A 15,860-nucleotide genomic window follows, 5' to 3' on the forward strand; every position below is an offset into this window, starting at 1 on the left:
GCTCTTTGTGAGACACGGGCATCTTTCAGTTGCAAGAGGCAGAAACCTTCTCAAACTCCCTCCAGGCCAGAGGAGGAAGTTTTCAGGATAGACTCAGGGGTATGCATCGCGGACTCAAGGCGCAGGAATCCTAGGCCCCTCCAGTGGTGGAATCAGGAGGATTGAGACAGTTTCTTCCTCGGTGTGTGCTTTCAGTCTGTTCACTTGGCCTGTCTTAACCACTGACCTCTGTTCATGCCTCTGTGTGTTTCTCTTTCTAATGGCGCCGCCTCTATGTCTCTCTCCACCCATCTTTGTCTCTCTCTGCTCTCTCTTTCCTCTCTGTCTCCGCCTTCACCTTCTCAGCCTGGAGCTCCCTCTGTTTTTCAGGGCCTGGACCAGGGTGAGGTGAGCCAGACGCCCAGCACACAGCATTTAAGGAGGCAGTCGGTCTTGGGTGCCGACCCTGTCCCTGCGTGAGCTCTGGAGTGAGTGTCTCCTTAGGTGCGTGTCCTGGGCACCTCACTGGCGGCACCCTGGCCCAGGCCCTGCTTTTCTCTCTGTCTGCCATTCCTTCTTTTTGTCTCTCTGACTCCCCTCCGTAGCTGAGGGTTTGTTTCCTTCCTGCCACACCGTCTTTGGTTTCTTCTGCCCATCTGCAAGCATCGCAGCCTGATTGCTCTGCTTCTCTGGACACGTGGCTGAAGCCGCTGGTCCCTCAGTCCAGCGGTCCAAGTTCAGTGAATACAGCCCCTCTTGGTCAGCCGTTCGCACCTGCTCCAGTCAGCTGTGGCCGGGGGCTCACAAGCAGGGCCTTGGGAACGGGCCATCTGAGGAGGGACTGCTCGACTGGAGGCCCCCCTTGGCCGTGAGCCCCCTAGCCTGTCCCTCCAATGTGAAGTGTGGCACAGGGCTCCCCCTCACTCCTCACCCCAGTGCACGGCCAGCTTTGCCCCAGGGCTTCCTGGGAACTGGGGGAAAACAGAGCCAGAGCTATGTTTGAGAGCAGGCCTTCATCTCATGGGTCTTTAAATGTATTGGGCGTCAAGCAGCCTCCTCCTCAAACATTCTTGTTCTTCCAACTGCGTCTGCAGCAACAAATCATCATGCCCCATTTTGGGGTTCCGGTTTTAGACGTCCCTGCTGTGTGTGGCGACAACACTCTGCTGTCTCACCCCCTCACGGACAAATGTTTTAGAGACTCAGGAACGTCAAGGAGCGGGGGCAGCGGCCTTGGGACTGTGGTGAGAGAAGGAACTGGAGGAGGCTAGTGGTGGTGGGAGGCGGGGGGGCCTGGGGGGGTCCCAGGCAGGGGACACAGAGCGCCCAGGCCTGGGCCACAGCTGGCCTGTGGGGATGAGAGGGCTGAGGGGCACTGCCCAGCCCCCCTCTTCTTTCTGGAGGGACTCCAGCAGCTGGTTTCCAGAACTCCTCAGGCGGCTCTTACGTGGCGGCGGGAGGATTTGGGGAACATGTAGCACAGTGTCAGTGGGGAAGGTGTGGTAATGGGGCTTTGGGGCCATTTCTTGCCTTATTGGGAGATGTCAGCTGAGGTGGAGCGTGGGGGCAGGAGAGGCCTGGGGACGGGCGTGGAGGCTGCTAGTGGCTGTGGAACTTTAGGGGGTGTTTAGGCTTCAGTGCACAGCCTGGAGTGTGTCCGTGCCTGTTCGGGATTCGTGCGGACCTGCCACAGCCACCGGGGGGCCTGCCCCCGGCCGCGACTCTGTCTTTGGTCATTGTGCTTCTGGGGAAGACAGAATGCAACCCCCACGCTTTGCTGGGCTCCTGCAGACAGACAGAAGAGACCATCCCTGGCAGCAAAGGCCCCTTATTGGCACTGGGGAAAAGCTTATGCAGAGGCAAACATAGGCAATAGCTTGCTTTTATAATCACAGAATCCAAGCCTGTGCCACCTTTCCCTGGAATCGTTTATTTCACTCATTCATGTGGCTGACATTTGCTGAGCCCCTTATTAAGTGCTATCCAGGTGTTGGCGATGCTCGGGTGCCCCGTCCTTCAGCAGGGAACACAGATACCTGCATACACAGAGAACTATGATGGGATACGATAGAGACCCTGAAAGCAGGGGACTCAAAGTCCTGTAGCAGCACAGGAAAAGCAGCCGATTCTGTCTGGGGAGTCAAAAGTGCCTTCCTGGAGGAGGTGACATTTGCTCTCGAAGGTTGAATAAGAGTCTCCCAAGGAGGAGAGGAAGGTTATCTCAGGAGGGCCCAGCTGGCTCGGAGAAGGGGGAGATATGTGGGGAGAAGGCGATGGCTGGAGGGGACGGATAAGGCTGGACAGGGGGGCTGGAAAGCCCCCAGCGCGGCCATTGGCCTGGCCCAGTTGAGCCTCTTTGCATCCGCAGCCGGATGGCGCAGCTTCCGTTTGCCCGTGGCTTTGTGCAGGGCTGGGGCGGGGAGCTGGGTCTCGGAGGACAGAGGTGGCGTCTCCCAGGAAACGGCTGCTCTGCCAGAAGCCGGGGTTGCTCCGGGCCCCGTGAGCCCGGCAGTGCCCAGGTTGCACACATCACCTTGACAGTTTGTGGGCAAACCCTCCTGGCCGAGGGGAGATTGCGCTGCCGGCCACTTCCTCCAGTTCCTTCCCTCTGCCTGTCGTCACGGTTACCTCGGCCCTGGTGGGGGTGAGGTTGAGGTTGGGTGGAATCAATTTTGTCCAGGTTTCTATTTTCCCAGATACGGGTCAGCCAGAGGTGCTGTCACTTCTGGTTCTATTTCAAGGGAGGCCAAGGGGCCAGGAGGTGCTTGGGTGTGGCCGTGTTGACAAGCAGCCTCTCCAGCCAGCCTCCCAGGAGGGGTGGGGCGGGTCAGGGAGAAACTCAGAGGTGGTGGAGAAGGAGAAGGTTGTGTTACCAGGACCTGGTCTCCGGCCAGGCCCTCGGTCCTAAGCTCCTAGAGCATGCTGGGAGTGCACAGAGAGGGTGTTTATTTTCCTGGCCTGGAGCCCTCTCAGCTGAGACCTTGTTCCAGGCCTCAGGCTGCCAGATTCACCCCCACTGGCTCAAGAAGTGAGAGAGTTGGCAAGGCCAGGGCAATCCAGTGACTTCTCTAGTGGCCTCTGACTCCAGGCTGTCCCCTGCCCCAGTTGGTCCTGTGTGTCCTCCGGATTCTCCTGGTAGCTAACAGACAGCAAGAGGCACCACCGCAAAGTGATCCTGCTGGGGTCAGGGCTGGTGGGCAGTGAGTTTCTCCCTTCCCACTTAATGGGCCCTATTTTATGCGTGGTGAATTTTCTAATGTATCCTGGGGGAGAAGCAAGCAAACCCGGAGACTCGGGAGGCCCCTCTGCTTGTGTCCATGCAGGGCACTTGGGGGAGCCCTGGCACCCTGGGATACAGGGGGGGTATCGTGGGGGATAGCCTGCAGAAGCAGCGAAAAGGACCAAACCCGGGTGAGGAGAGATAGGGGGGCGGGGGGGGGGGCTGTTTACTAGCACCAGGAGGTAGATCAGAGCGTCTGGAAGGACCAAGAGGCAGGGCGAAGGTACCCCGGGGAGGCGGAAGTGTGGGGGGGTAGAATGTGAAATCTATGTCCATGCCCAAGGCATTTTTTAAAGAAGTGCCTGGGAACCATTGGCCTGGAAAATAGTGCCCAGAAGGCTTGGGCTGGGCAAGAGAACAGGGCCGTCAGCCCTGTTGGTGCCTCCTGAACTCTGGCAGAACCCAGGCGGCCCGGCCCTCCTGGGACACCGACCCCTCCCAGGTTTGCCCACCTGCTCTAAGAGGATCCGTGGGCTGGCTGGGAAGCGTTTCCGACCCACCAGCAGGGAAGCCAGTGGGCTGGCAGACAGGGATGGCTCCCTCACTGCGGGGGACATTGTCCATCTGCCGTCTGTGTCAGGAGGGAAGTGGTGCTCCAGGCCCACCTGGATGTCTAATCCGCGGCTCTGTGCCCTCACAGCTAGATGAAGAAGAGGAGCGAAGGAAAAGGCGCCGGGAGAAGAACAAAGTGGCGGCAGCCCGATGCCGGAACAAGAAGAAGGAGCGGACGGAGTTCCTGCAGCGGGTGAGCAGGGCAGCTGGCCAGGGCGGGGCACCTGTCTCGTCCTTCGGAGCGGGCTTGTGCACTCGTGGGCCAGGAGATGTGTGTCGTCACCAAAGCCCTCGGAATCAGTGTGTGCCTGCTGGCCGTCTGCCCAAGCAGCCGCAACCCCCTGTCTGGCCTGCCTTCCATCCGGTGCCCTTTCCCTGAACCAAGATAACCAAGGGCAGCGGGGAGCGGGTCCGGCCCACCCAGATCCCTGACTGCCAGAGAAGGTGGGAGGCGCCGGCTCCCCTCTACCAGGTCGGACGCTGGTGCTTAGTGGCCCAGATGGCCCAGGACTGCGAAGTGGTCCCCGCTTCAAAGGCCTGGTGGCTGCCAAAGTTGTCTAGGGTGGATGCTAACGACATAGGTGACGGCGCCATGCCCCGCGTGTGAGCGGTGGACAGAGGCTCTTCCAGCCCTGCATCCCATCTGGCTGGCCTCAGCCCCACTGAACACGACCCCCGAGCTGCTGCCTCCAGGGACCAGAGGTCAGCTCTGCACCCAAAGGCCAGCAGAGCCTACCCCCCACCCCCACCCCTGCCCTCAGAGCACGTCCCCGACCTTCCATTTGGAAGGTGCCAAGCAGGGTGTTTGTTCTTTCTCCCCTGAGTCCCATCTCTTAGGCCTTTGCTGCTTCTCAAAAATGGTAGCTGGCAGTGAAGGGACATGACCAGAAAGCTAATCAGTCCAGGCTGGCAGTCTCCAAGCCTCCGCATTCCGGATCACTTGTTCATTACTAAATAATAACTGTAACCATATATAACAATAATAATACCGGGGGGGGGGGGGGGGGCATTCTGTTCTATAGCATGCAACAGTTAACGGCGTTGCTAACGTTTGTAAAGTTGGGCAGGGTGTGGAGTGCTGTGTGTTATCTCTGTGTCGGCACGGTAACTGTATGAGGTAGGTACCCTCATTATTTTCTTTCTACAGATGGGGAAACTAAGGCACGGTGAGGTTAAGTTACTTGCCCAGGTCCCTCAGCAACTAAGTGGCGGAGCTGAGATGCCAGCCCGAGGCTAACTTCAAAGCATTTGTTCTTAACGCTGCGCTATGCTAGCTCCGGTTCATTTGTTCATTCAGTCATTCATTTGTTCATTCTTTCACTCACTCGTTGATTCGTTGACAAGCATTTTCGTGCAGGTACTAAATGCCCAGCACTGTGCTAGGAGCACTGGGGGACACACAGGAAGGAGCAGACACAGTCTCTCTGGTGGGAGCTGAAGACTGGCTAACTCGGCCCTGGTTTTCTCTGATGCTGGGGTATATACGGGTCTCTTCTCATGCTTGCAGCAAGCGGAGAGAAAATCTGGGGTCACAGGTGTAGACAGCGTGGGGCTGTGTGTCCACCTGGGGGGTCTGATCATCTAAGGCAGGGGGATGGCCATTCCAGGTGGGAGTCAGACTCCTAGAGCTGAGAGCCTCCTCGGAAGAGATGGTAGACCGACGCTGGGCTGTAAGTTTTCAAGAAGTTTCTAAGACACGGGTCTCACACGGGCATTTAAGATGGATGGCGTGTCCCACACCTCATTTCCAGCCCAGAGTGCCTGCAGAGCTGGGTGAGGCATGGCAGGGAACAGACAAGTTCCCTGCCTCCAAGGGATTGTCAGCCAGTTAGCAGGCAAGATATATGCCCAGCGAACACACACCGCGGCAGTGAAAGTGCCAAATGAATGGTGCTAGCTGCTCGTCACATTCCAGAAGCATTTGCTGAGCACCAACTGTATGCAGGATTGCCACATGCCTCATTTAATCTTATAACATTTCAGGGAGATACACATCGGCTAGCCCCATTTTATTTATTTTTTATTTTTTTAAACATTTCTTTATTATTGAGAGACACAGAGAGACAGAGCATGAGCATGGAAAGGGCAGAGAGAGAGGGAAACCCAGAATCCAAAGCAGGCTCCAGGCCCCGAGCTGTCAGCACAGAGCCCGACGCGGGGCTCGAACTCACGGACCGTGAGATCATGACCCGAGCCGAAGTTGGACGCTTAACCGACTGAGCCACCCGGGCGCCCCGTCTACCCCCATTTTAGAGACTGACCTATAGCTCGGAAGAGGTCAAGTTATTTGTCCAAGGTCACACTGCCAACAAGTAGTAGAGCTGGGATTTATTCATTCCTTTGACCATCCATCCGTCCGTCCATCCATCCGTCCATCCATCCCATAAGTGTTTAGTGAGTACCCGCTGCACAGCAGGCAGGAGGACAGCAGATAGAAAACGGGGAATGGTAATGCACCCTGTGCCTCATGTTGGGCAAGCCTGGTGTGAGAGCACACGGAGAGGCCCTATCCTAGTCTAGGCTGAGGGAAGACTGCTCATTGAGACAGAGGAGTAGCAGCTAACCAGATGGACAGGGTGGAGGGGTTAGCAGGAACAAGGCAAGCAAAGGCCAGAGGCCAGAGGTGTTTAAGGATGTGATTAAGGAATTGAAAAGAATGTCAGTGTGGCTGGAGTTTAGAGAACACGGGGGAGAATGGACAGGCAGGCAGACCCAGGTCCTAGCTATGTAAGCTGATCCTGATTGGGGCAGCGGGAAGACCAGTTACATGGCTGTCATGCTGTCCCTGGTGGCCTCAGGGTCTAGGAGGGGGGTTTAGGCAGTTCAGTCTGGGCTCAAGCCCAGTCTCCCTCTCCGCCCGTGCTCCTCTCTTCCCCTCTGGCCTTGGTAACAGAGGTTTAGGACATGGATGCAGATGGCCGTGTTGATAGCCAGTGCCCACAGACGTGAAGGGCTCCCTTCTAATTTATTTTTGAACAGGTGAAATATTTATAAGGCTCAGAGGTACGAAAGGATGTGTGTGCGCACACACACACACACGTATATATGATGTAAAAAGTCACTCTCCCATCCTTGACTCCTGGACATCTAAATGCACCCTGGGAGACTCTTAGAGCATCTCCGAGTTCACCTGCCTGGACCAGCCGAGTTCCTGAGGCAGCCAGGGCTACCTCAGCAGCTCCTCTGTCTGCAGTCAGGAGCAGCGTCCCTATGCTTCTCCCTTCTGTAACGCCGACCTCTGTACCTGCCGCACCTGCCGTGCCTAACGCAGGTTCATTCTTTGGGCTTTGGTAGCAGGAAGCCCATCTCACACTCCCATGGCACTCTGCACTCTTCATGGCCATTCCCTCCTGGATGGTCACAAGGAGATGGTGACCCTGGAGGGGAGGCGAAGCAGCCCCCACTCCCCTGACGAGGATTCTGAGACTCTGAGGGATGAACGTTTGCTCAAGATTCTGCAGCAGCTGAGGCAGGACTAGAACCCAGGGCTTCCTCTACCGCCCAGCACGCTGTTCAGGTTGCCCAGGCTCAGGGACATGGGGAATCTGGTTCACAGTGACATAGCTAAAGTGGCAGAGGTAGGATTTTAGTTCAGACAGGCCTTTTGGGCTCAGAAGAGGCCACCAGCCTTCTTCCCAATACTTACAAAAAACATTGGGAAATAGAACTCTATTTTAAGTGTATTAGGGTAACTTTTTTTTTTTAATTGTTGAGAGAGAGAGAGAGAGAGCGCAAGTGAGCACAGCGGGGGGAGGGGCAGAGAGAGAAGGAGACACAGAATTTGAAGCAGGCTCCAGACTCCCAGCTGTCAGCAGAGCCTGACGCAGGGCTCGAACTCACAAACCACACGATCATGACTTGAGCCGAAGTCAGACACTTAACTGACTGAGCCACCCAGGCGCCCCTAGGGTAACTTTTTTAAAGATAAAATCAGAGAATCTTTTTTTTTTTAATGTTTTTATTTTATTTTTGAAAGAGAGAGACAGAGTGTGAGTGGGCGACCCGTAGAGAGAGAGGGAGACAGAACCTGAAGTAGGCTCCAGGCTTTGAGCTGTCAGCGCAGAGCCTGACGTGGGGCTTGAACTCACAGACTGCGAGATCATGACCTGAGCCAAAGGGATGCCCAACCGACTGAGCCCCCCTGGCACCCCTAAAATCAGAGAATCTTAATGCTTAAAGTCCTCTAGGCCAATCATATTCTCTGGGAGGAGACTGAGGCCCTGAGAAAGGAATTGACTTGGCCAAGGTCACACAGCCAGGATGAAATACCAGGACACCCAGCCCCTCACCCGGTATTTTTTCTCCTGCCTTTGGTGAGCCTAGTGGAAGAGACAGAATGTTCACTCGCTTGCAATCTATTGTGAAACAACAAATGGTTTCATTTTCTCTAGGGCAATAAATATCTACCAGAAGGCAAAACCATAAACAAAAATGCAAGCAGAGTTATTTACTTCATAATTAACATGTGAAGATCCTAGCCCACATTTCTCAATTAATTAGCAAAACAGATCAGGTAACTGCTGTTATAAAACCACAGGCAACTTCTATAATCATGGTTCTTCTGAACTCAACTTCTACTTACACGATAAATAAACATGTAGCACCACCCAATAAAACAGAAGGAAATAAAACTAGAAAGCAGTCACTTACCTTCTGACAGCCAGCCGGTCCGCATGCAGGATATTCCATGATATACTTCAACATTTTAATAACTTTTTTTTTTTTCAACGTTTATTTATTTTTGGGACAGAGAGAGACAGAGCATGAACGGGGGAGGGGCAGAGAGAGAGGGAGACACAGAATTGGAAACAGGCTCCAGGCTCCGAGCCATTAGCCCAGAGCCCGACGCGGGGCTCAAACTCACGGACCGCGAGATCACGACCTGGCTGAAGTCGGACGCTTAACCGACTGCGCCACCCAGGCGCCCCTTAATAACTTTTTAAATAACATTTTTATTTTAATGTTTTAAATAACATTTTTAAAATGTCTATCATTTTGAGGGGGGGGGGGGCCGGCGGCACGAGCAGGGGAGGGGCAGAGAGAGAGGGAGAGAAAGAATCCCAGGCAGGCTCCGCCCTGTCAGAGCAGAGCCCAACGCGGGGCTTGAACTCCTGACCTGTGAGACCCGTGACCTGAGCTGAAATCGAGTCAGGTGCTTAACTGACTGAGCCACCCATTCCTATGATGAATGAGTGTGAATCCACATACCTCCTTGGGTCCAAACCACCATAGCTGCTTTTTAATGTTTTCCCCCAGAGCGCTTTTTTCCTTTTTTTGGGCCCTTCTCATTCAGTGAGGAGTCTGGTCCCAAGGACCAGTGTCTGGTCCCGAGGACTGCCCATCTTAGCAGTTCTGAGCTCCCCAGGCGCTCGTGCTGTTATCCCTGAGACAGACCAAGTGGCAGTTCAGTCGGGCCAGCCACTATGAGGAGGACGGCGGCCTGGGGTGCCTCCCCGCAGGAGGCTGCCCAGCCTGGCCCCGCCGGCGGAGGGGCAAGCCCACAGACCCAAGCCAGTGTCACCCAGCTCCTTTGTCACATGCGCGGTTGCAACCGCAGCTTGTTCTTGGCCTGGTACGGGTTGTCCAACCGCGGCCCTGTTGACATTTTGTCTAGAGAGTTCTTGTTGCGGGGCCGCCCTGGGCATTGCAAGAGGTTTAGAAGCATACCTAGCCTCTACCCACTGGACACCGTAGCACCCCACCCTCCCCGGGGGGGGGACAACCAAAATTGTCTCTGAACGTTGTCAAATGTCTCCTGGCAGGCAAAATCGCTCTGAGTCGAGAGCCACTGGGTCCGAAACTTTGCTGGCCCTTGAGTAAATTCCAACTCTCGACCGGGTTGTAAGTTCTCAGACACAGTCCGGCGAAGCCTTCCTGTCTTACCGCTTTGACCCCTAAGCCCTGAATTGGTCTGCTCGTCGCCTATCCATCCACACTCTGAACCCACAACCCCGCCCCCCCCCCCCCGCCCTCCCCAAGAGCGAATCACCAGCATTCGTTCCTTCTTTTCCCTGGAGGCTCTCCAACTGAGCTGGAAGTTCATTGGGAATCTCACTTGAGGTCTATTGGAAACTTTCTTTTGGATCCAGAAGGGTGACAGTTGATCGCCCCCCCAGTGGGCAAAGCTTCTAGATAACAGGGGATAACGAAGAGGCTGTTTCAATGATTATGGATTGATAGGAAGTACTCGTTTGGGGAGGAATGACATGAGCACACTGGGCTTAGTGATCCCGCAGTCCAGCATAGCCCCAATGTACATTTACACATCACACATCAAAGCACTTTGCCACGGCACTGCCAGCCGCGGGCCCCCTCCCACCCCCTGTGGACCCTGCGTGCACCTGCTCTAGTTCCACTGGGTCCCTATTCCTCTTCCACCCTTTGTTTCCTGGGCAAGAGCCCAGAGGCAGGAGAGTGTTGGCATATTTGAGCGACTACAAGGAAGTCGCTGTGGCTGGAGTGGATTGAGTGAGAGGAGGGAGGTGGGACATGAGCCAGGCTGGCCCCAGAATATAACCTGGGTCCTTCCCGCTTTGACACAGGCCAGTGTCACAGGGGTGACGGCCACTGCTGCAGAAAGTCAGGGACCCTGGGGGCTCAATAGCAGGTCCTGTGCCTCTTCCAGTGGGAAGCTGGCAGGCAGAAAACAGGCAAATGCCAGCTGGGAGTGCCTTGTACCTCCCCAGAGGCAGTGCCGGTCCCCAATGAGAGCTTACAGCCCTGTCCCTGTTTTTGTGCACAGGAATCTGAGCGGCTGGAACTCATGAATGCGGAGCTGAAGACCCAGATCGAGGAGCTGAAGCAGGAGCGACAGCAGCTCATTCTGATGCTGAACCGGCATCGCCCCACCTGCATCGTCCGGACGGACAGCGTCAAGACCCCCGAATCAGAAGGGAACCCGCTGTTGGAGCAGCTAGAGAAGAAGTGACCATGGGCTGGGAGAAGGAAGAGGAGGAAGAGGAGGAGGAGGAGGAGGAGGATTTGGGAAGAGGGGGGAGGACGAGGGGTCCCAGAGGGCCCTTCCTTGCTGCATGACAAACTTTACAATGAGGCTCAGCACAGCCAGCGCTGGCCGGGCTTTTTTGTGAAACTCACATCAGCCACACAAGGGGAAGAACGGGCTGACGAAACCTAGAAGGACCAAGCGCTGAGACCAAAGTAGACCCACGGTGGGGCTGTCCTGCCTGGGGCCCAGCTGGAAGGAGGCAGGACAGAGGCCCCCGGCCAGAGAGACACCCAACCAAATGGCCTCTCCACCAGGGCACCCACCGAGGGACCTCGGAGCAGCCAGGAAAAGCCATGAGTTGCAAACAAACATGCGGCTGGGGATGGAACTGAGTGGGACCACAGCCTGCCTGCCCCCAGCCCTGCCCCCCCTGACCCTGATGCCAGGCTGGAGCGGGTGCCACGTGGGGCCCAGCCGTACCTGCCCCCGTGGGTCCAGCGCGGCCTTGCCCGGGAGCGGCAGCCGGGGCGCGCCCTCAACGGCCCCGCTGGAGTCTGCTGTGGGCACGAGGCGCGGGCGCCCTTCCAAAGCACATACTCACTGAATGTTTACAGACTGGCTGTCCTGGCAGGGCTTTTCAACTGCACATGTTTTTTTATACTTTCTTTTTTTTTTTTTTTTTTTTAATATTTTTTACAAAAAAAAAAGATTTTATACAAGCAATATATATATGGATTTCTATAATCACTCGATGTGATATAGTATAAATATGCTATGGTTTGTTTGTTACGAACAGATATCCAGCAGTTATGGCCGTCGTGTGTAACTCCTAAGTACTGTAGTAGTCTCTGGGTGTCGGGGTGGCAGGGGCGGGCATGGGGTGCGTTTCCATCCTGGTAAATCCTTCACAGTACTCAGTCCTGTATCGCTCAGTAAACGTTACTCTTACTTACCCAGCCGCCTCTTGTGGTGTCTGCCCAGGGAAGGGGGTGCGAGGCCCGCTCGGCGGGCCCCCCGCTGTGCGGTGTCCGAGGATGTTTCGCGCATCGGCTGGCGGCTCTTGGTTCTCACGACAGCCCTCCCAGGTGAGTGTTTATATGCCCATTTTACAGACGAGGAAGTTCAGGCTCGGAGGGGCTCAAGAAGTCCGCGGTACTCCCTTCGTTCACTCACTCACTCCCCAAGTGGATTGAGTGCCCGTCCCGCATGGGCCAGGCGCTCTACAAGGCGCCGAGTGGTCACCAGGCATAAAACAAATCTAGGTAGGCCCTGTGCTCGTGGAGCTAACAGTCATGTGCTAAATCCTTGCAGCCCCCATTCGTTGACCTCCTATGCGACAAGCACATATAGTTTCATTCACTCTTGACAGCGTGAAGTAGGCGTCTTTGCCCCCATTGTATAAACGACTTAACTGAGGCTCAGAGAGGGTAAGTGGCTTGTCCAAGATTACCCAGCTAGGGAGGGGCAGAGCTGGCGTTTAAACTTGGCCTCCAAGAGCCATGACTCTCCACCCGTCGCCAGCTTGCTGTGTGATTGTTGATTATCGGCTGGGGTTGGATGTCTCATCTGATTAGAGGAGGGAGCCTGTGGGGCCATGGGTAACATTTTGTTCTAGGGGGGCCTGGCTAGAGTCCCAGGCTGTGTTGTGATCCCGTAGCAGACCAGTGATCCCGGCAGATGCGGGCTTGACCCAGCAGAGAGGGTGTGGCTAACTCGACTTGCCCTCACCTGCACGGCTGAGCACCGAACCCACGCAGCAGGAACAGCTCAGTGTGATACACCGTAACTGCCATTTATGTGGCACACAGCATGTCCCAGGTCCTTTGGTGCACGCCGTCTCACTTGATATTACAGTTCTGTGAGGTGGGTGGGGCAGGTGTCCTTAGCTCCACCGCAGAGCCGTGCAAGGCGAGGCTTCTAAAGATTCAAGTTCACCTAGCAAAACAGAGGCACAACTAGGAACTGAACGCTGCTGTTCTGCCTTCTAATCGTGTGTCCTCTGTCCCATCACTGGGGCTAAATCACTAGTTGTCGATGATGAGACTTCGGGTCAAGGACAGCAGTGACCTTGGGTTGCTTCCCAAACCGTGGACGAGGACTGCTGAAGCGGACAGAAATGAGAAGAGGTCACGGACACGACTTTGGCCCCTTACCTACCCATCTCAGGTCCCCTCCACCCGACACGCTTGGTGTGGACCCCCTGAGCTCTGCCTCAGAAGCAGGGATGGTCGGCTCATAGGCAGCCATGGCAGCACACGGTAAACCCTCGGGCCATAATCCTTTGATATTTTTCAAGCCAAGAGAAAACAGAGACGTGGGCTTCCAAGGGCCCCTCAAATGACCCCGCAGCCTCCCTGCAGGACAACCACATGCCGCTGGCCACGGTGCCTTTGGTCCCGTGCTTGGGTGCCGCGAGCCCGTACCTCCAGAAGAGTCCTCCTTAGCCTCTGCGGATGGGCTGTCTCCCAGAATCAGTGACTTGTGCTGTGCTGAGCCTGCCCTTGGAGTTTCTTCTTCGGGACCACTGCTACCTCCTGTGGGCAGCAAGAAGTCACCATCACAGCCTTCCTCGTGACAGCTAACGTTTGCATGTTTTCTTTGTGCCTGCCACTTCAGACGTGTGGCTGCGGCCAGTCCATATGACCTTGCCCGGAGGTAGGTGCCACCATCCCCATGGTATAGACAAGAAAACTGAGGCACCAAGAAGATGTAACTTGCCCAAGGCCACAGTCCAGTAGGGTGTCAGGGCCAAGATGTTGGCTGGGCCTCCCCCTGAGGGGAAATGCTCCGTGTTTGTGGTGTGGCCTCAGTCGCCCGAACTCGTGCAGGGGCTGGACGAGACGGCACACAATGAGTATCCCTAACCCCCAGACACCCGGCTCCAAGTGTACGTACAGAAGACATAAAAGGCAAATAGGTTCAGGATTCAATCTTCTACTGCCTAGCCAGGAGCCGGTTTGCGTTCTGGCCTTGTATTCAGTTCCCATAGGGGCGAATGCTGGAATCCGAGATTCCTAGGTTCGTTAGGCTCCTACATGGCCACAGTCATCTGTGTTGGGTTCAGCATCCCCTCCCTGGGGCTCCCTATGCCTTTCTGCCAGGGGGTCACAAGGAAGGCCTGCGCCACCTCTGCCCCAGGGTGGCTATGAGCATCCGCTGTGCAACCTACAAGAAGAACAAGACCCATTTGCAATCAGATGGGCAGAAACTAGTACGCGTTGTTGGTCAGGACACGAATTAAAGGGAACTTGCATTTGCCACTAGGGGGAAATCAGCGTGACTCCTGTGTAAAGCAATTTGGCAATTACCGGTGATTCTAAGGCTGAACACATGCTTGGACCCAGCAGTTTCCCTCCTAAGTATACACCTTGGAGGGACTCTTGCACAGGGGCCCGAAGAAATGGACCAGAATGTTCACTGCATCTCTGTTGGTAATAAAGAGAAACTGGAGACAACCTAAATACTTATGACCAGAAAAGCAGATGAACAGAAATGTATGTTTAGGAAATCAAATATTATTCAGCAGCTTCAAAGAATGAACCAGGGCTACAGGTACTGCTGTGGATAAATCTCAGGAACGCGGTGCTGAGCTGGAGGAGAGGAGGGCAAGTTGCAGAAGGATATATGCAGTGTACCATTTATAGAATCTTTCTTGATATGTGAGCTGATATTTTAGTGTTTACGGGTATGCACAGAATTGGATAATAGAGGTATCAAAGTCTGCACAGGACTGCTATCAAAATCAAATATCAAAATCAGTAATGGGGAAAGCTCCTGGGGATGGGGGGGGGGGGAAGGGGGTCAAAGGCAGCATCTGCAAGGCTAAGAAGGACATTGGGTTTCAACTGTATGTGTAACATTTCGTTTCCTTTTAAAAATCCGAATCCAGTGTGGAAGAACGATGTTGCAATTTGCCAGAGGTGGGTGATACTCCTCACGCTCTTCTGTATGTTTGTTATATTTCATAATAAAAAAAGAACAAGCCACAGCACAAATAAGTTTTCTTTTTTCATTCTTTCCTTAGCAAACTCGGGAAATAGGAACAAAATCTGAAATTGCAATGGAGTTACAGCATATGCTTTTTGAATTGGTGCAAATTTAATTAAATGCCTAGAGGGAGGGAAAGAGACAATTCAAAGGGTGTGATTTGTTTAGCTGGCCCTTGTGATCAGTAGGCCCAAGCCCTGGGGTGAGGGTGCCTGAGGGTGAGGGCACCTTGGGGAATGTTGATCGGCTCTTTTCAGTGGGTCCTGGCCCCTTCTCTCCACAAAATGAGCAATTACAGGCATTTTCAAGGTTAATATGGACTCCATATTTTCTCCTTAAATGCTGACTTCACAAGCCAACCCCTACGTCAAATGCAATCCACTGCACCTTTAAGCTAAGACTAGAAGCAAAGCAAAGGGGGAGCATTTGAAAGACACGAATGCAATTTTCCCAGGCATATTCATTTCCTGTTGTTACCGTAACAAATTACCATTGATTTAGTGGCTTAAAGCGACACAAATTTTGATATCTTGAAGTTCTAGAGATCAGAAGTCCGAAATGGGTCTCGCTGGGTTAAATAGAGGTGTCGGCAGGCTCTGACAGGGGAAAATCTATTTTCTAGCCCTAAGTTATGAAGGCTGCCCACATTCCTTGGTTCGTGGCTCCTTCCATCTTTAAAGCCAGCAGTGGCTGCTTGAGTCTTTCTCACATCACATCACATCACTCTGACACCAACTCTTCTGCCTCCTCCCTTTCATTTTTTAAGGACCCTTGTGATTATATTGGGCCCACCGGGCTAAGAAGGATAATCTTATTTTAAGGTCAGCCGATTAGCAACTTAAATTCCATACGCAAGCTCAATTCCCTCTTGCATGTGACATAATATATTCACAGGTTCCATCTTTGGGAAGCCATTACTCCACCTACTTCAAGAGGAGTTTAAGAGTTGGAGGTTCTTGCGGCTTCCTCCCTCCCTAGCCAGGTCGGCTGTTTTCCACGGAAGCGTCGCGAGGACAGAGTCTCCGCTCGGGGCATTCTCTGTGGTCGGCACAGAGCAGATGGTCAACACGCGCAACACACACACACACGCATACACACACACACAAAGTCACAGAT

The 15,860-nt window shown here is 54.3% G+C and overlaps 1 protein-coding gene across 5 annotated transcripts in view; it reads left to right on the plus strand.

Moving 5' to 3' along the window:
* Positions 1 to 11,495, plus strand: part of JDP2 (Jun dimerization protein 2) — a 38,572-nt gene extending 27,077 nt beyond the window's left edge. For 4 of the 5 annotated variants that reach the window (XM_047863140.1, XM_047863136.1, XM_047863137.1 and 1 more), the window contains exons 3-4: positions 3,900 to 4,004; positions 10,554 to 11,495. In XM_047863140.1, the coding sequence (XP_047719096.1) occupies positions 3,900 to 4,004; positions 10,554 to 10,739 (291 nt within the window). In that variant the 3' untranslated portion in view covers positions 10,740 to 11,495. Of the gene's footprint in view, positions 1 to 75; positions 1,224 to 3,899; positions 4,005 to 10,553 lie in introns of those variants that run through there. The other variant, XM_047863135.1, reaches the window with a different exon arrangement.
* The last annotated feature ends 4,365 nt before the right edge of the window (positions 11,496 to 15,860 follow it).

The sequence above is a fragment of the Prionailurus viverrinus genome, chromosome B3 (assembly GCF_022837055.1).
Source record: "Prionailurus viverrinus isolate Anna chromosome B3, UM_Priviv_1.0, whole genome shotgun sequence".
Taxonomy (NCBI): domain Eukaryota; kingdom Metazoa; phylum Chordata; class Mammalia; order Carnivora; family Felidae; genus Prionailurus; species Prionailurus viverrinus.